Source organism: Dendrobates tinctorius, unplaced genomic scaffold (genome assembly GCF_039654945.1).
Source record: "Dendrobates tinctorius isolate UK_male_01 unplaced genomic scaffold, ASM3965494v1 ptg000211l, whole genome shotgun sequence".
NCBI lineage: Eukaryota > Metazoa > Chordata > Amphibia > Anura > Dendrobatidae > Dendrobates > Dendrobates tinctorius.
The window spans coordinates 6039009-6059318 of NW_027361878.1; the positions used below are offsets into that span (position 1 = coordinate 6039009).

Here is a 20310-nt window from a genome sequence, read left to right on the forward strand (position 1 = left end):
CTGGATTTTGGTCATGTGGCTGACTTGATATATCTAGATTTTAACAAGGGTCTCGAATTGAAGTTACAAATACAGGGACTAGGGGCAATAAATGTTCGGAGGATTGAATTGGTTAAGATGTAAAAATCCGAAAAGTCATTGGCAATTCTAGATACTAAAAACCGGCTGAAGTCTACAGTGGTGAACCACAAGCGTCACGTTAGGCCTCATTCAGATGTCAGTGATTTTTCTTGAATGCAAAAATGGTCAACAGTGTTTTTGAACCAATTTTCATCAGAGCTTGGTCAGTACATCAGTTTTTACCATCAGAGTTTCATCAGTTCTTCTAGTATGCATAAAAAGATGGAGGGTTCTTAAGCTTCTGTTATCAGTCGGTGAAAAACAGACAGCAATTGGATGGCATCTGAGTGCTCTCCACTTTTTGTCGTGGACCCATAAACGTGTTGACTTTGACCCGTAAGGGTTCGTTCAGACGTCCGTTTTTGACATACAATTTCCATCTGTGTTCTTAACGGATAGAGCTTATACTTAGTATAGTCTATGGGGCTAGACCTAAGTCAGATTTTGAGGCGTGTTCCATATTGCTTTGAGTGTTGGATCAAAATCAGCATTGCGAGTCTATGGGTTCATGAAAAAATGGACAAACACATGTCTGAATGAGACCTTACGGTTTAGCTCTTTCATCTACAGTATTATATTTTGATGTATTGGAATTGCCTCCTTTTATTTAATCAGGGTATGCAGTAAGGGATAATTCATTTGGTTTGCAGTATGATTAAAACTATATTACCTTTTTTTTTTTTAAACAGGACTATGTGGTAACTTTAATGGTGAAACTAAGGACGACTTCCTTTCCAGTTCTGGGATTGTTGAGGGAACAGTGACAGTATTTGTAGACTCCTGGAGAGCCGCTGCAAACTGTAAAGCAGCCCAGAATATTGATGTTAACCCTTGCTCAATGAGTGTATCTAATGGTAAGTGCCTCATGGATCCAAGTCCTAATAGTTCAGATATCCCCTACAACTTTTTTATCTACTAATAGCCAAGAAAACATACAATTTAGAGACAAATATGATGGTATTCAATTCATCTACACAAAGAATTTGTTGGGAAGCTTAAAATTTAATTTTACAAGGATCGGAAGGAGATATCCAGCCTTTTAAATTTGAACATTGGAGATGCCATCAATATTAGATTGGTGGGGTCCATCGGTGCAAGGTCGCCCATTCACTTGAAAAGTAGGGTAAAGGCAAGTACAAACCAGCGTAGGAGCTGCACATGGTGAGGGTGCATGGACTCAGCCTCCACCTATCTGATATTATCAAATATCTTATATCAATGGCCTATCCTAAGGCTAGGGTCACTCAATGCTATTTTCTCTCATCCGAGAAAATTAGAACAATTATGCTAATCACACTCTGATTAAACCTTGATCAGAGCGGTATCATAGTGTGATCTAATTCTCTCAGTTGAGAAGATTGAGAAAAAAAATCTTCACCACTCTGCTAGGCTATGAAAATCAGAATGCAATCATATGTGACCCAAGTGCAGTCCGAGTTTTAAATTGATTTGTATGGTCGAGTGCGACCTGAATATCAGATGCAAATCAAGCATGGTGCGTTTTTTTTTTCCTCAGACCAGCTCTGTCCATGAAAAAATTGTACATGCTCACGGCTCCATAATATAACATCAGATTGCACTCAGACAAATATTTTGTCGGATCACACTCGGACAGCAAATACATTCGTCTGCACCTGCCTTGAAGTTAAGCGATCAGTTCCAAAAATTTGGATAACCCTCTCAACTAAAAAAATATCAGAAGGTTTGTAGGTTAGGCTCTGTATTTTTAGGATAGTCAAATTCAAAAGTATCGGTGATGATAGTGAACACAATAGAACCATTCTGCTCTTCTTGCTGATCAGCCAATAACTCCTTCCTGTACCGAGAAGTTAAGTTAATTTGTAGTTTAACCAAATGTAAGTTATTATTACATTTTGCGAATGGTCAGATGTAACTAATATATTCTTGTTAAACAGAAATTTTTGCACAAGCGCACTGCTCTGTTTTGGTCAACCAGGAAAGCCCGTTTCAAGCATGCCATTCTTTGGTGGATCCAGAACCCTTCTACAAGGTAATACGGGCCATGGAAGTAAAACCTATATGCGGTTCTTGTTTTAATACCTTTGTGATTAGCAAGATTTTCATTGAAGTCATAAAGATAACATCAGTTTATATAGAATATTCTATGTGTAAGTGGCCATAATAATCACAATAACATAACATTACTTACCAGCATGATTACTGATATACATTAAAGGGGTTTTCCAACAACACAATATTTTGCATTGGTTTACAAATGTACATTAATTAAACTTACTAGTGTACTTTGATTGTGAGATTTTTAAGGATATCCCAATTTCAGCACCATTCCCTTGGTTTTCCACTCTCATTCCAACATAGGCAAGCAGCTTAGTTCATTACCTAAGCCAACCCCCTTCTCTGCATCAGCTTTGACAGAAGGGGTTTGGCTTAAAGTGCTATTCTCATGTTATAAAATTAATAAGGTTAATTAGCCAGCATAAAATAAGGGCCTGTCACAGTAAGCGATATCGCTAGCAATATCGCTATAACGTCACTGGTTTTTGTGACGTTATAGCGATATTGCTAGCGATATCAGGATCGCCTCGTCTGACAGGTAAGTAACGACCCCCGACCCCTGCGATGTCGCTGGTGAGGTCTGCCTGTGTGGCAGCTCACTAGCGACCACTTAGCGATGCACCAGCGATCCTGACTGCGTCATATCACTGGTCGGGATCGCTGGTACATCGCTAAGTGTGACAGTACCTATACGCATGTTTGCTTTCGTGTTTTCTATCTGCTGTCATTATCCTGCAAAAGGAGCTTTTGTCTTGCATAGTTTCCAGCTTATTCCCAAGGAGAATGACCTCTCGAGCCTGGTATATTCTAGGCTGACGGGTTAACTCCTGAGATCCCAGCCAACTCTCTCCACTCTACAGCAGTTAGCTGCTCATCTTTCCCCCACCTACCAGTGTCAACCTCTGATATCAAGCTGATGTTATCAGTCCTGTAAAATCACAGGCCAACCCCTCCTGACCATATCTGTTGCTACTTCCAGAGCAGTTTTTCTGATCACTACTCTCACTTTACCAAGCCATGTACATAATAATTGTTAGTAAATTTCTCGGGAGTTTTAAGAATGGACCAGAGGTGGGCAACCAGTCTCACTGTCATGCTGCTAATACAATATTCTAAAATAATAACGAGGCTCCAAATTTGAGTTTTATTTTGGCTGTAAATCAAACATAAAGCAAATTTCAAAAACTTTAATTGTAAAATATCACATGTATTGTATCCTTTTATTTTCAATTTTATCTTTACCATGTACATTTTATTGCTTGTTTTAACTAGCAGAATTCCAATGAAGAAAAGCCAGACACATGTGATAGCTGTCTTCTGAATACTTGATGAGCAGACCGCTATCCTCCCTGATTCCCCCACACATGAAATCTCAGTCATATGTTTCAGTGAGGAGAGAGGAGGAAGTTGTTGGCATCTCTTACAGCCACTCATCTCTTATAAAAGGGTTGGAGAATTATATTCCATCTGCCTGACTCTTACCTCTCCCAACATCATCTGTCAGATGAGAGTCGAAAGGCCTCAATATGCTTTAGATGATCAACCTTTTCCAATATTGGAGGGTCCAGCCGACTCTGGTGCAAAGTGTATGGGGGCCTTAAGTTACACAATTCTTGGTTGTAGCATTAAAGGCTTAATATCTGATATTCTGCTTTTAGAGATGTGTCTATGAAGCTTGCAACTACCAAGAAACAATTAACTTCATCTGCTCTGCTCTTGGTACGTACGCTCGGGCCTGCGCTGCCAAGGGAATCATCCTAAAAGATTGGAGGACCTTCACCAACTGCAGTAAGTAAAAGCAAAATATGCTTATAGCAGTAAGATAGTCAAAGCATTAAGAAAAAAAATTTAATTTAGACTATGAAACAAAAGTGTAGAATCACGCAGTGTAGAAGTAGAGACGTTTACAGGAACCACAGAGGACACGACCATTCAACTCTAGTTAGTCAAAAATATTAACTTACAAAGGTACTTTGCTTCATACAAGCCATTTTTAAGACATTTACGTAGTTGAGTTTACTGTTCACTAGTGATGAGTGAGCCTGCTGGGATATGGTGTTATCTGAGCATGCTCGGGTGCTAACCGAGTGTCTTCGGCGTGCTCGAATAATATGTTCGAACCTCCGCGGCTGCTTGTCTCACGGCTGTTTGACAGCTGCAACACATGCATGGATTGCCTAACAAACAGGGGATCCTGCATGTGTTGCGGCTGTCGAAAAGCAGGTGCAGGGACTCAGACATATTATTTGAGCACACCAAAGACACTCTGATAGCACCCGAGCATGGAGGGATAACACTGCTGTTCACAAAAAAAAAGCTTTACATAGCAGAGCCAATAAATCTTCTCCAGTGTATCAATTATATGGTATTAAAACATTTGGGTTTAATGGTGTTAGTAGAAATATTACCTATGATGATTTAATATAAGTATGGTAGTTAGAAATTATTTTTATTTGATTGGTTTCAATGGAAAAAAATGACGATATGGCCTATCAGTTGTACAGTTGACACAATCTCTGGCAGATGTACTCAGAGGAGATGGTTCACAATAGACATATTGGTAGGATATGCTGTCAGTATCTGATCACTGGCGGTCCTATCTATGACCACCTTCGATTGCATTAATAAAGGGGCAGCACTATTTAAAGAGCACTGTGTCTCAAAATATTCGGTTGGACCACTTAGGTTTTTTTTTAACCATTGGGTCTAATGTTTCCTCTGGGGAAAGGTCCTCACTGGTGATGAGCGAGTATACTCATTACTCAAGATTTCCTGAGCATGCTCGGGTGATCTCGGAGTATTAGGATTTTCTCGGAGATTTAGTTTCTGTCGCCGTAGCTGCATGATTTACAGCTGCTAGACAGCCTGAATACATGTGAGGATTTCCTAACAAACAGGCATTCCTCACGTATTCAGGCTGTCTAGCAGCCGCAAATCATGCAGCTGTGGCGACAGAAACTAAATCTCTGAGCACATCCAAATACTCTGAGATCACCCGAGCATGCTCGGGAAATCTTGAGTAACGAGTATACTCACTCATCACTAGTCCTCACCAATCAGACATTTTTCCTAGCAATTTTGATTTCATTAACATGGCTCAAAAATTGCTCAAGCTAAGGCGAAAGGCCAGTGTATGACTGATATGGTATAAACGATTCTACATTTAATGACTTTTACTTAGTTTTGTCATATTCTTCTATCCAGCGATGCACAGTACAATATACAACAGTGCCATCTAGCAGATACGATGCACACGGCCAAATACCATGCCCTTGTTAAACTTTTAGAATTTAATTCTCAACAACAGTTTTAAAGGGATTGTCCACTTCCCAAAAATTGCTTTAACTGAGTTCATAATATAATTGTTAAGAACGTAGTAACTTTTTTATGTTCAAAGGTGCTCTGATCTTTTGCTGTAAGTCTCAGTTCCAGCTTTTCTTCTAGCCCGGTGCTTGACACAGAACCGTGTTTGCTGTATCGGCACATTATCTGATCTGTGTGTGAAAGCGGATATGTAGACAGGGAAGGGGGTTGGCTTAGCTATTGAAATGAGCAGCCAGCCAGCCCCCTTCGATGACATGTCAACATAGGAAACACCCTCCTGTGTCAAACCTAACCAGAGATGGAGTTGCTGAGACCTGGACCTGAACGATCGGGACTCTTTTGAAAATAAATTTATATTCGAAACTTCTTTATTATTAGATTTTGAAAACAATCTAAAAGTATTTCTTTTGAAAGTGGAAACCATCTCTAAAGGCTTATCCCCATCTTCCTAAATGGGTGTTTTCAGATAGCACAAGTAATTTTGCAATTTAGTGCTTATTAAAATTTTCAGCCGTTCACCAACCACCATGTGCAACACATAAAAGTCCTTATCCATTGAGCTTGTATGCACTGCTATGAAGCTGTCCAAGATCGCTGGAGGTCACTATTTTCTCGTAATCTTGGCCAGTTTTCAGTGTAGCTGTTACAAGCTAGAGAGCAGAGGTGGTCGGTCTCCTAAGGAACGAGCTGTAAACAAAGGAAAACTTTCAATATCTGAAGAATTTTTGCAAATTTTAATAAGCAGCCATTTGCAAAATTGCTTGTTTTTAAAAGTACTATCCATTTATGGCGATGGACAAAACCCTCTAACATCTCATCTGAACTTGATTTCTTTTCTCTCTCTAGCTGTTGACTGCAGCGGTAACCAGACGTTCAGTTACAACACTAGCCCCTGCGGTCAGACCTGTCTGTCTCTCTCTAACATGGAGCTGGAATGCTATGCCATTGACATCCCATTTGAAGGCTGCAACTGTCCTGCGGGTCTTTACCTGGATAACAAACAGGAATGTGTTCTAAAATCACAATGTCCCTGCTACTTGAACGCAAACACCGTCATCATGCCAAACCAACAAACAGTCTTCAATGGTCTCACATGGTAAGAGGCGATGGGAATGCGGAAAGATTGAATTTTGGGGAGTCAGCAAGATTTACTTTCAATCGTAATATTGATAACAATGCAGAACGGCTGAGAGATGGAACATTAATAGCAATTTTTAAAGAAAAAACTTTTTTTAGTCTGTTTTCCCATATTAGGAATTATAAGGTACCAATAGCACAATTCCCTTGAGGAGAAAAAGGAGAGGCATAGCGCTTTTTGAGCATAGTACGAGAGCTTAAAATGAAAAACAAGAAATTTGCTCAACTGATGGAGTTGAGCAAATTTAGGCACAGCTCCTAATAATATGTGAAATTAATACAATAGGTGCAGCCAACATGGTGTGCTGATGGAAATTCCTCCAAAAGAGTTCCGGCAGTAAGTGAAGAGGGTGGAGATACCAGTTGAAGTGCACTCCCTTGGTAACAGATGTAATAAAATGGAAATAAGACCAAAATGTATCAGAAGAATAAAATGAAATAAAACATAAATTCTATTTAAAAAAAACATGTTTCTCCTGTATTCAGCCTTCCTCAGGTGTCCACAACTAAGAAAGGCAAAATACAGAAGAAACGCGTTGGTAAATTATAAGGTGTCACATTTCTGGTATTAAAAACCTCTATTCTTGTATTCTTCATGAAGTCAGTGAGCCTTTTGTTTCACGCAAAGCTTTGGATCTTCTTCTTGTTTATGTCAGCCTCCGAAATGTAGAAATTTTGGCAAATTATATGATGCCGATATGTCAAATTCAGTCAAAAATTTTCTAATCATAAGGGTTGGCAAAACATAAGAATTAGTAACACCAGGCATTAGATATTGTTATATATTATTCAGTGTGCAAAAATATCGCATTAGGTTATTGTTATGGTGATCCCCTGTACAGAACCCTCATATATTGGCCAAACTGGAGAGCAAATACAAAAATAAAGGACGCTTCATGTCTTGTATGCTCAGCCCAGCTATTTCAATAGGCACTGTGCAATACTGAATGTCTTCTGTGGTGGCGCTGTTGGGAATCTAGAACATTGCTGCTTCAGTCCCCAGCAGGTTACAGTTAATCACTGATTGACTTTTGGTTCGGGACAATTATAACAAATGGGGATTGTTCAAAGTCGAACACCCTTACATATTAATATGTAATATTTTCTGCATATATAATGTGGAGGAAAAGTTAATTTGTAAATTTGGAATACAGTGTTTTGCTTTTTTGCAGTTATTGCGTCAGTGGAAGACTCAACTGCATAGGAACACCAATTGAGTTTGCAGGTAATGTGTGCTTTTTGTTAGTATTTTTATATGTCCTTTTAGGTCCTGTCTCACCATTGCTTAATCTTTTTAATTTTAGAAATTTGTGAAGCTCCTAAAATAATGAAGACCTGTGGATCCCTGTCTGATAAATACGGAGCTGCTTGTGCCCCAACATGTCAGCTTCTGGCTACTGGTATCCGCTGTGTATGTGTCATGCCAATCCTATGCTGTATACGGTATTTGCTCTTAAAGGGATTGTACGGGCCTATATTATTTTTTTACTATGGACCTAAAAACTAACGGGCAGGCAGGTAGTTGCTAACAGAGGCAACTACCAGCCTGTCCTACTCGATGTTGGCTCAGAGCGTTTACTGGTAATTAAGCTACTGGTTTTCTTCCAGGTTGGTCTGTCGGCGGGACGTAACGCCGACGTCATACTGATTGACAGTCGGCTTCCCACAGATAGGCAGTGGGGTACCAACTGTCAACCAGAATGATGTCGATAGTCACGTCCCGGCAACAGAGTAGAGCTGAAGAGTAGCCACTGCTCTGACGACATGAATTCAGCAGAAGACGCTGAATTACTGGAAGGAGCGTCAGAGACCTCTCTGTGCCGGCAGAGATCGGCACTGGGCACAACAGGCAGGTAGGTAGAATCTACCTTCCTTGTTAGTTCTTGGGCTCATAGTAAAAGAATTAAATAGTCCACGATAAGCCCTTTACCAGTCTAAAGACAGAACAAATCAGTATTCTAAAAGTCCCGATAACAGAAATTGTCCACAATAATGACACAACATGACACTGTCACCTCCTTTAACAGCTGTAGATTATTCTGTCCGTACTTCACAAAAGCAGAAAAAATGGGTTGTCTGGGATTAGAGAAAAACCACTTTATTTTTTTCCTAAAAGTGATATCACTCTTGTTCATGGGCAAGATGTTTTTTTTTCTATTTCAAGACAACTTTTTAAAGGGAATTTCGGTGACGTCAACATTCATAGATCCATGTTTAGTTACATAATATAGGCTGCTTTTGGATAATAAATGAAATTATTAGAGTTGGTGATAACCACGTTTTCTTTTAAAAGCATAGTTTCACATGATAGATAAACAGATTAGATAGATAGATAGATAGATAGATAGATAGATAGATAGATAGATAGATAGATAATAGATATGAGATAGATATGAGATAGGTAGATACAAGATAGATATAGAATAAATTTTCGAATTATCTGCTTGCATTTATAGATCCCCACCACCTGTGAAGCTGGTTGTGTTTGCCCAGCTGGTACTTATGAGGATCTTGATGGTAGTTGTGTGGCAGAGAGTGACTGCTCCTGTGAATATGGTGGCATTATGTACCGAAGTGGAGAATCCATGTTTGAAGAATGTCAGAGCTGGTAAGAAAGTCCATGACGGGCACTAAGTGGTTTTTCAGTGCAGCATGGTGACTCAGTGGTTAGTACTTTTGCTTTGCAGCGCTGGGGTCTTGGGTTTGAATCCCACTAAAGACAACACCAGCAAGGAGTTTGTATGTTCTCCATGTGGTTGTGTTGGTTTCCTCCAGTTTCTCCGGTTTCCTCTCCCACTTCAGAGATCTACTGATAGGGGAATTAGATTGTGAGCCCCAAAGAAGACAGTAATGATTGTGTCAGTAAAGTGCTGCAGAAATGAATGATGCAAGAAAATTAATAATAAATGAAGTCAAGTTGTTGCTCAGCTTTTTGTTCCACCATTATATTTAACAATTTATCTTCTTTCTACAGTGCATGCAGCAGAGGTCATTGGCAATGTGAGGAGACTCCAAATTGTGCATCCACATGTATGATGTATGGGGAGAGCCACATCAAAACATTTGATGGACAGCAGTACTTGTTTGAAGGAAACTGTGAATACACCTTAGCCACCGTAAGATCTTTATACCATTCACACAAAGAGCTAATCAATGATGAAATATCATGTACAATGCCTACTATATACACACCTCCTAATGACAATGACTATACATGTGTCCAGTTTATTCATGGTCTTCATGTCTATGCAACATGTCCATCAGTGGTCTAAAACTCCTGGCTCTTCAGAGCAGCTATAGGTTGGAAACCACCATAGTGCAATGGGGCAGGTGGACAGCTGGAGAGCTAGTGGTGACTGTGCAACCCTAATATATACTTGTATCTTTTCTTCCATTTAGGATGGATGTGGACTGAACACATCGTTGTCTTCATTTAAGATCCTTACAGAAAATGTGATCTGTGGCACCACTGGAACAACCTGCTCCCGCTCCATCCTTGTCACCATTGGGGTAGGAATACCATTTGTAAAGCATTAATAGTATTAAGGATATTATAATATGAATACTAATGATATTTTATTAAACTTTTAATGGCACAGAACACGGAGCTGAAGCTGTTTGATGAAAAGTATTCCATCTCACAAGATACACCAGATGTGGAAATTGCCGTCCAGAACAACACCCTCTACATCATGTTTGATATCACTATCCCTGATAAGTTCTACATTTCACTCCTCTGGAACAAGAACATGAATTTGTTTATCAAGATATTAAAGCTTGGCGAGGTATGTAAATCTCTGCAAGTTGGGTTTTACATATTTCTTAGTGTTTTTGTGCCTATCATCAACGCTAATGCAGAATAATAGGGTCCAGCAACTACCTGAGCCATAAATAATTCTGGTACCAAATATAGACCTAAAGGGAAAGAATGAGAAAGCACTTCAAAGGGCAAACCACCTGTGTAACACGATGGAAATAGGAAGATTCTTGTGCCTCCCTCTGTGTTGTCTTTCACCTTCGCATGTTGTGTTAAGAACTTGAAATCTGAATAAAAATGTAAATTGCCAATGGCGACCCCTTTGCTGGATTCAGTCTGGTTCATTAGTGGTGATCTAATGCCCAAAGAAAAGTAAAAGATAGGTAGGTGAGGGTTAAACCCTAGACCTGCAGGTCTTGATTAGATACACACAAATTGCTTTAACTAAGAACCAGGGTCTGTGTTCATTCGGTCTCAGCCTGCTGGATGGATCAGAGTCGAGTGTGCTGCTGGGAAGTGCCAGTTAAAATGTGAGCTGTATTTGAGAGTGACACAAATGAGAGTCTCTCTCTGAATTAAGTGACAGGGGAGTCAGCTGAGGAGCTCATCAGTCCTTGGTAAAAGACCATTTAATGGTGGACAGTCTACCATAGTGTTGGAGCTAGAGAGATCTCATACTGACCTGTGTGTGGGTGGATGTATGCCTGCCAGAGAATTGGATGTATACTTGCCAGAGTCCATATCGTCTATTGGGTCATTTTGGATTTTCCTGAAATTCTGCGCCAAATTCCTTCAAGATCTATATACATCCTAGATCATTCATTCTAAGGCTAGGGTCACACCACTGTTTTTTTTATTTCATAGTTTGATCCTGTTTTCTCCATCTTCTTCATTCTGTCAGTCAGCGAAAATCAGACAAACTCTGCCCAAGGAAAAAATCAGACATGTTCGATCCAATGTATTGTCAGATCACACTCAGCCCAAAAATACGGTCATCCTCATGAACAGTGAGTTATGCTGCTACCTTGATAATCAACTTCCACTGGAATATGCTGTGAAAACCCATTCATGATTGAGATACTATGGAAAAAGAACCGTTTCCTTACAGAAAATCCTTCACATATTAATTCCCTCTAACAATTGTACTTTTGAGAGTAGCAATATTAGATGATTGGGGCTATATTCAGAAAGCTTTAATATACTTTGGAGAAGTTTGACAGCAGGTTTTTGCTATGTAAGTTGAAGACAGCATGTTGTAGGGGTTAAAACAGAGATTTCAGCAATGCCTCTCTTATCAAGCTCCAAGGTTTTTTTTAAGCTTATAATGATTGTTTTAGCACCAGTAGCTTATCATAGCCGTGACTAGATGGTCGCATGAGCTCTGATCTGACATGCCCCCTCCTGTGATAAGCAGCTCACTGTCTATAGACATTTTACATACAAAGCCTGGTGTGGGCGGTGCTAGCTCTCTCAGCTCTGCTTCATGCTAAATCTAAAAACTCTTATTGTGTCTCAACTGCTGCACCCAGTAATCTAAGGAATACATAGTTGGATTCAGCTTTTATTTGCCTACATCAGACAGCTCTCAGATGAAGTAGCAAAAACCTACTAACAGATTCCCTTAAAAGAAGCACTCCCAATATTTTTTTCTTAGCTAAACTTGTATAAATGTGAGTGTAATGTAGTGTAAGTATGTTAATATGCTCATCGATGGACGATTTCCTTGGTTTCCGGCACCACATTGGTCCTCTTCTCACTCATGTGACTTCCTCTCCCACAGGAATCAGTATGTGGTCTCTGTGGAAATTATAATGGAAACATGAAGGATGACTTTGAAACTAGAAGCAAATATGTGGCTTCCACTCAGCTGGAGTTCATAAATTCATGGAAAGAAAGACCAACGTGCATGGCTGTCACTGATGTGGCAGATCCCTGTGGAAAGAATCCTCATCGGAAGGCCTGGGGTGAAAACAGTTGTCTGATTCTTAAGTCTAATGTTTTCGAAGCCTGCAGTAAACGGGTAAGAGCGGCACAATCATATACCAAAAATCATCAGCTTTGGGAGATTTATAAATGTATTGTATACTGTGATTGAGTGATGAAAAATGATCTTGTGATTTTCAGGTCAGTTATGTCAAATACTATGATGCCTGTGTGAACGATGCTTGTGCATGTGACACAGGAGGAGACTGCGAGTGTCTGTGTAAGGCTGTCCAAGCCTACGCTACAGCATGCCTCGCTGCCGGAATTTGTGTCGACTGGAGAAAACCAGATTTTTGCCGTAAGTTCACCTTGGGGTGATAAAGCTGTTAAAGAGAACGTGTCATTAGAAAATGGCTTAAAGTTTAAATCAAATATTCCGAAATCTTGTAATTTTTACTCTGGCCGCTAAGCCTAATGTTAGGGCTGAAAGCTTTTTTTCCATAGAGATCACTTTTCAACAATTATCTCATTGTCACCACAGGCTGGATTGCAGTGACAGATAACAAATATATATATTAACAGTTGTGTGAAAAAGTGTTTGCCCCTTCCCCATTTCCTATTCTTTTGCATGTTTGTCACACTTACCTGTTTCAGATCACCAAACAAATTTAAATATTAGACAATGATAACACAAGTAATCACAAAATGACGTTTTTAAGTGAAGGTCTTTATTATTAAGGAAAAAAGAAATGCAAACCTACATGGCCCTGTGTGAAAAAGTGATTGTCTACCCCTTTAAAACTTAAATTAATTGTGGTTTATCACATTTTTGGGAAGCTGGGTTCACTTTCCCTATCTACACCCAGGTCTGATTACTGCCACATCTGTTCTCAAACAAGAAGTCACTTAAATAGCACCTGCCTGACAAAATTAGGATCGTTATTGTTGGGAAAAAGAAACCCAAACCTACAGGGACCTGTGTGAAAAAGTGATTAGTGTTCTAGCCCTGTTCCAGCTCTGAAACGATTATCAACAATAACGCTTTTGACGCTTTGTTTTATGGAGGGGGCAGAGGCTGCGGCAGTGACTGCAGCCTCTGCCCCCTGATGAAGCTTCGTTTGAGTATTCCAGCATGCATTGGGATTCCCAAATGAAGTGTCATCACACAAGTAGGGAAAAAAAATACAACAGCAGTTAGAAAAAGTAGTTAGGGAACAGTAGTGAATTTTTAATGGAAGCATATTAGAAATTAGCTTAGATTACTGCACTAAATAGATAGGGATTTAGATTAAAATTTCTTTGGCCTTCGGACCTCCCCTTTGAGTTAAAAAAGTTTTACAAAATAAAGAAAATTTGAAAACAAAAATGAAAAAACATAAAAAATAGCATTTTTCCCCTTTTGATTTTAAAAAATAAAGTGATTGACACTAAAAAGAAAAATGGTAAAATTGCTGTTTTTCATTCTTCTGCCTATCAAAAAATAGATTAAAAAGTGATTTAAAAAATCACTTGTAGCCCAAAATAGAATAACTGAAAATGTCCACTCATCCTACAAAAGATAAAAAAAAATGATGGAGCTCTGAATATGATGACACAAAAGACGTATTTCTTTGTTGTTAATGGACTTACTGCACAAAAGTAGCAAAACATTAATAAAATATATAAATTAGATATCATCATAATGTAGAGCAGGGGTCCCAAACCTGTAGCTCGGGAGCCACATGTGGCTCGCGGTCCCATGAATTGTGGCTCGCGACTGTCTGCCAGCTTGGTGCATTAGGTCCAGGTCTAACAGGTATGAAGAGCACATCTCAAAATGGTGAATTTTGTGAGTAGCCCTGCAGAGAAGAGCAGATCTGGATGCACATTTACTGGTCTTAGGGGTTTAGAGATAATTTAAGTAAGGTACACTGGAGGCAAGATGATACTACCTGTCAGAGGAGGTGCCTGAAGCTGGATGAGACAGTGTGTTGGGATTGCTGGATAGGAGAATACTGAATGAGGGTATTGTGGGGACCTCTGGATCTACAGTAGGTATACTGCTTCGGGGTGATTTCTGTGGCAAAGCTTTGATTATCATTATACCCGTAATGGGGCTTTGGTTGCCACTACTGTGAGGAGGGCAGTGGCTGGATGTGGTTCGTGACCCTCTTTCTGAGCTGAATGTGGCTCTCTAGGTCAGAAAAGTTGGGGATCACTGATGTAGAGTAGAGTAAAGTTAAGGCGTCGCTTAGCACACAGTCAACACTGTCCGTTAAAGAAAAAGTTTTATCCACTCCTACGACCCAAAAATAGTTAATACAATTTTTCAATAAGTTTATACAGTATGTACCTGGAAATGCTGTAAGTTAAGGTTTAGGTTGTGACAGTCGATTTTTGGTTTGTTTGTTTTTTTATTTTTAGAGAGTGGTTGTCACCAGTAGTTTTAGTAGTTAGGCAATATTTACTGACTAATTGGTAATTATTTTTTTTCTGCTATTTGCGCTGTTCTGAGTTTCCGTCCTCTTCTTTAGCTGTTTACTGTGACTATGAAAACACACATGTTAACACTGGAAATGGAGTTGAACTGAGCCCAGAAGTAAATTGTACATGGCACTACCAGGCTTGCCAGTGTCCATTTGCTCCACAAAACTATCCTCATCAAAACAGTGAAGGTAATGTATCTGGATGGTGAGTAAGTAGGGGAAATTACTATTTATTTCAAAGGGATAAATGTCTTTACCTAATTAGATATTAGGTTCATATTGCTTAGTGAACACTTATTTTACCATATGACCTGGAAGTATACTGCAGATCAAGGGATTTTCCTAATAGTTGAAAAAGTTTCTTTTTAAGACATTCTGTAAAGCAAAAGTATGGTCAATCCAAAACAAATATTAACAGCTTATTGTTTTCATCCAGACATTGAATTTGTGCACCATTAAATTATTGTCTCTTGAAACCGATAAGATATTATTTTCAAGAATTTCCAATAAGTATTGCTTACGTAGGCTTGGCACTCTCCACAAGGAGTAATGTCTCAACTTAAGGACCCGTTACACACAGCGATCTCGCTGGCGAGATCGCTGATTTTGTGACACATCAGCGATCTCTCCAGCGAGATCGCTGTGTGTGACATCCAGCAGCAATCGGCCCCCCTGCCGGGTATCGCTGATCGTGCTGGATCGTCCTGGGCCATTTTTTCATCGCTGGTCTCCTGCTGGCCAGCGGGCATCGCTGCATGTGGCAGCGGGAGCCAGCGATGAGCGACGCTGCACGCTGGTTACCAATGTAAACATCGGGTTTCTAAGGGCTGCGGGGCCCTTAGAAACTCGATGTTTACCCTAGATACCAGCATGCACAGCAGGCAGGGCGGGAGGTGGAGGTAGAGCGGCGCACAGACCGGAGTAGCTTTGCTATCTGCTACTCCAGTCTGTCAGACCGGAGTAGCAGATAGCAGAGCTACACCGGTCTGTTTGTTTACTTTGGTAACCAGCGTGCTAGCTGGTCCTGATCGTGTAGAGTCGGTGGGCCAGGCTGGGGGGTGGTCCCTCTGGATACCGCGCAGTGACGTATAGACACAAGATGGAGGCAGATTTCGGGTGCAACAGGTCCAAGTTTATTCTCTCTCGCTGTCCGCCAGACGGCCTCACAGTACACTGCACTTCCTTCATAGCCCTCCGGTTACAGTACACAAGGGGACACCATGCTTTCTCCAAGGACGTTTATATACGTACCGTCCCCTTCTTCACTCTGTGACGCTTCTGACAGCTCCGTCACTGTGGCTGCCGTAGGCCTGTACACCAACAGTAATGTTACTGGTAACACGTCATTCCAAACACGGTGTCCTACACCCGGAGTCTCGTCTATACTGCGATACTTCATGTCAGGACCACCCCCCTGACTTTCTCTCTCCTCAGTCCCCCTGGTTAGGTTTTCCTCACAGTGCAGCAACTGTCACAGTCTCCTCATCACTTGAGCTCCCCCTGGGGACTGGAACTTTCTGGAACCCTCCTGTCAAATTTATAGCTTTCCCGATTCCATCTAACTCCACCCCCCATGACCAACGGTTTCTTAGCCCTAAGCTGATGTCAAGTCCTATGCTCACACTCCTCCCTGCCCTCTAATGTTAGTTCAAGGTACTGCACGTCACCTACACTTTCCTAGCTGTTTTCCCTTTTGAAATCTGACCAGTCAGTCCGTCCGTCAGGTCACCTTCCCTACAATCGCTGTAGGGGCTGTCTATGTGACAGCTCACGAGCGATCAGCTAACAATGTCCCAGCGATCCCATCCATGTTGGACCGTGGGTGGGATCGCTGGTACATCGTTATGTGTAACGGTACCCTCAGACCCTTGTCAGAGCCCTCTCACCCAGTCAAATCAGGCCTCCTGCTTTGCACTGGTAAGGGGTAAACAACCTGAAACACGTATCTGCTAATGGAATATCTGACTTAGCTTCTTATCCTAAGTGATATGGCAAGGCCTATTAAAAAGTCTATATTGACTTTTACGATTGCTACATCCAATAGGTGGAACTAACGTTCTAGTCTTCTTCTCTGAAGAGGATATTTTCAATTAAACCATAACATAGGCATCAGATTGATTGGTTTCCATCAGCTAATAAGGCTCCTGGTTTTGAGAGATAGTCACGGTTCATTTAAAAAAAATTAAGACATCATACAAACATGGATGTTATCCCCTATCTTTTGGTTAGGGAATATTTTTTTTTGGGGGGGGGCATCCTTTTAGGTGGCAATACTATAATTTACTCTAAACGTAACCCAACAAATGCCACCAAATCTCCATTATAACCATTGACCCAGTATGTATGGCAGACCCTCCCAGTATTGAATGTTTGTGTCTGTTTGTGATTTCCACATCTCCTTTGGAGGTTATACACACTGCACTGGATATGGATATTACTTATGTAATAAGTCATCACCCCATATGGGATAATATAATTAATTATTACAGTAATAACTTATTCTATACTGTTTCCCTAACACAGGATGCTACCAATGCGGCCCTCACAAGTTCTACGATCCCGTCAAAAAGACTTGCGTCCCATGTAGTAAGTTCTCCTTTTTCAAGTCAAATGAAAAAAAAACCGATCTGTTAACCATTTAGATAACTTAAACCAGTCTTTAAATCTGTTAAAACTTCATTTTTAAATTCATTTTTCAAATCAAGCACTGTGCAGGCACAAGATAAAGAAATCCAGCTCAATTTATAAAGTTTGTGCTTTGATATTGAGTAGTGTTCCAAGACATAATGACATAACAATGTCATTTCTAATTTCTAAAAGAAAAAACATTTTAAACACCTGCTGAGCCCCTCGATGACAAAGTCACAGTAGACCCCCAGATTCTGTACACTTGGCTTGACAAGCATAGGGTATATGTACACAGTGGGCACTGGCATCTACCCAATTTTGCCTGGTGCTGACACCAGCCATGTTCGTCAACAGCAGCAGAAATTACTGATCCACTGTTTTGCCCATTTATGTCTTTAACAGACAACAAACTTTACATTTCCATATTACTTAGGGTAAAAGAAAAAGTTAACTTTGGGCTATTATATTCTTCCTTTGTTTTCTTACTTTTTTTGCAGCCGGACAACCGGTTTCAACACCAGTCCCGAAAACAACACCCATATCCACAACATCGGTGCCGACTCCAACTCAAACATCAACTGTACAGCCTTCCACAATTACCGGTTTGTGCACTTCTTTTGCCTTTTTAGTTTTCTAATTTTATATACTGATAACTTATTATTTTAACTGATTGCCAGGCGGGAGCCAAGCTGTTCCGCCTTTTCTTACTCATGCAATCAGAAGTAGTTGCCGCAATGTCTTGTCCAGGTGTATAATTCCTCAGTAGCGTATTGACATGCCACGTTAACTAGGGAGGGGGGATCTAACCTAATTTTAAAAATGGGTTATGAGCAATATTAGGTCTTATTTAGACGTAAATGATTTTTCTTCTATGCAACAAAAAGTTCAGCTTCTCATCAGTTTGTGTGCCAGTTTTTATCATCATTAAAAATAGAAAGAACACAGTTGACATCTGAGTGCTTCCCATTAATTTTATGGACCCATAGACTTGAGTGATTATGATCCATGACTTAGATCAGAAATGAACATGTGAACAGCACAGCACCACAAACTATAATGGGTACGTGCTCTTTCGCTTGAAAACGCAGGTAGAGTCGGACTCCTACTAATCAATGTACAGCACCATGGAACCAATGGTGCTATAGAAATAAATAATGATAATAATCAATATTGATGTGCTGATTCATGTTGCCCAATCCACCAAGCGGCCATGAATCGGGCTGCCTTATTGTAACCTTATACGTTTTACTTTACTTTACTAGAGGGGCCAGGGACCATCCTTGGATTAATCATTTGAGTTGCTTAGTCCCTGGCCGGTCTCTCAAAGTAGATTCTGGTCTAAAACATTGCAGTATTCAGAGTAAAGCATATATGGTGCAATGTTTCAGCTGGCCGCTGATTCATGTTGGCCGTGGTAAGTTCTGTTTATGGCTCATATTTTATTCTGTTGGAGATATTCATTAGCAATATTCCCTGGTGTATACCACTAACAGAATGTTATGAAAATGTGCCACTGTACGGGCATACAATACAAAACATGACCATTGACTGACATGTCTGTTACACCATCATTGAATGTAGCAAAGTACAACAGACCAAGATTTCCTATGCAGTAATAAAGGGTCTGTAAATGCATATTGGCCCAGGAAGAACAGGGTCCTGTTGCATTTGATAAACACATTAAGAAAATGAGTTGTGAACAAAGTCTACATTGGGTTCACAAAGTATGACTTTACTTCCATGACATAATGTAAAACATGTGAACTTACTTTGGATTTTGGTCTTCCAAATTGGCCCAAAATTTAAAAGATTGATAAAAATATTCAAATTTTATATTGGCTCCAATTCTCATTGTGTGTGGTCCAGGTGAGAGGAGGTGTGTACAATGCAATTTTATTCCTACTTGTATTTTTTTTTACACTGACTTTTTGGGGTACTTTTCCGATTGTCATATAACCTCATTACACTCCTGGGGTGAAAATATTCTTTATCAAACTCTAATTTAAGGCTATGGTCCTTCTTCACCACTCTCTTACTAAATTTTGAATCGAATACCGATCTGGAAGACCAAAAATCCAAGTTCAAACTGCCAGTTATTGCCAATGTTGAGCTTTCATCTTCAAAAAATTGTATTAAGAATTTAGGGATTTACCATTCATTTTTGGAATACAATTAAGGTAACGCTAACTCCCAAGTAAGAACTGTGCTGGGTTCTGTCTCAAGAAGGTAAGGTAGAGGTTTTCATCAATGTCTCTGGCCTGTTGTCTGTTCTTGATATTTGAGAGAAGCATTGAGAGCAGAAGCACAAAAACTCTGTCAAGATGCCACCAGATAAATAAGACGGGAGCAGGAACACTTTTTCCATGCTATTGATAGTCTGATGAATTCTCCAAGACTCATATACTAAAGACTTATCCTTAGGATAGGTCAATAATATCATATCAGTGGGAGTCTTACACTCAATATCACCACCAGTCAGCTCCGGCAGGGGTTGGACATAATCAGTATATGGAACCTTCCCTAGGGACTGCAGCTCAGCACCCGCTTACGTCAACAGGAGATGAGCTGTACTTCCCAGGGACAGCCACTAAACTATGTATGGAGTCAATACTGAAACATGACATCTTTTGATTCTTCTATTAGCCTGTACTTCCCGATACTCTGATACAAATTCTTTGTAAATATACAAAACCTTTATCAGCCCTAAATATACATGTAATAAGTACAAGACAAAAAGGAGCAGTATGATGGAGCAGTCGTAACGCTCTATTTGTGTCCGTTAGATGATATTTCTTTGGATTAGTAGGGATACAAAATTATGCAAATCTAAAATTAAAAGGAGCCAGATAGCTGATACATGCTGCCTGATCCACTTATACAGTGGCATGTAAAAGTTTGGGCACCCCTGATCAAAATTAC

The 20310-nt window shown here is 40.1% G+C and overlaps 1 protein-coding gene across 1 annotated transcript in view; it reads left to right on the plus strand.

Moving 5' to 3' along the window:
* Nucleotides 1-20310, plus strand: part of LOC141058135 (uncharacterized) — an 80336-nt gene that overhangs the window by 30097 nt on the left and 29929 nt on the right. The window contains exons 18-32 of the mRNA XM_073554292.1: nt 810-974; nt 2037-2131; nt 3816-3945; nt 6328-6577; nt 7791-7843; nt 7923-8029; nt 9075-9226; nt 9593-9734; nt 10018-10128; nt 10218-10403; nt 12156-12395; nt 12500-12656; nt 14812-14952; nt 17287-17349; nt 17889-17993. Coding sequence (XP_073410393.1) covers nt 810-974; nt 2037-2131; nt 3816-3945; nt 6328-6577; nt 7791-7843; nt 7923-8029; nt 9075-9226; nt 9593-9734; nt 10018-10128; nt 10218-10403; nt 12156-12395; nt 12500-12656; nt 14812-14952; nt 17287-17349; nt 17889-17993 — 2097 coding nt within the window. The remainder of the gene's footprint in view (nt 1-809; nt 975-2036; nt 2132-3815; nt 3946-6327; nt 6578-7790; nt 7844-7922; nt 8030-9074; nt 9227-9592; nt 9735-10017; nt 10129-10217; nt 10404-12155; nt 12396-12499; nt 12657-14811; nt 14953-17286; nt 17350-17888; nt 17994-20310) is intronic.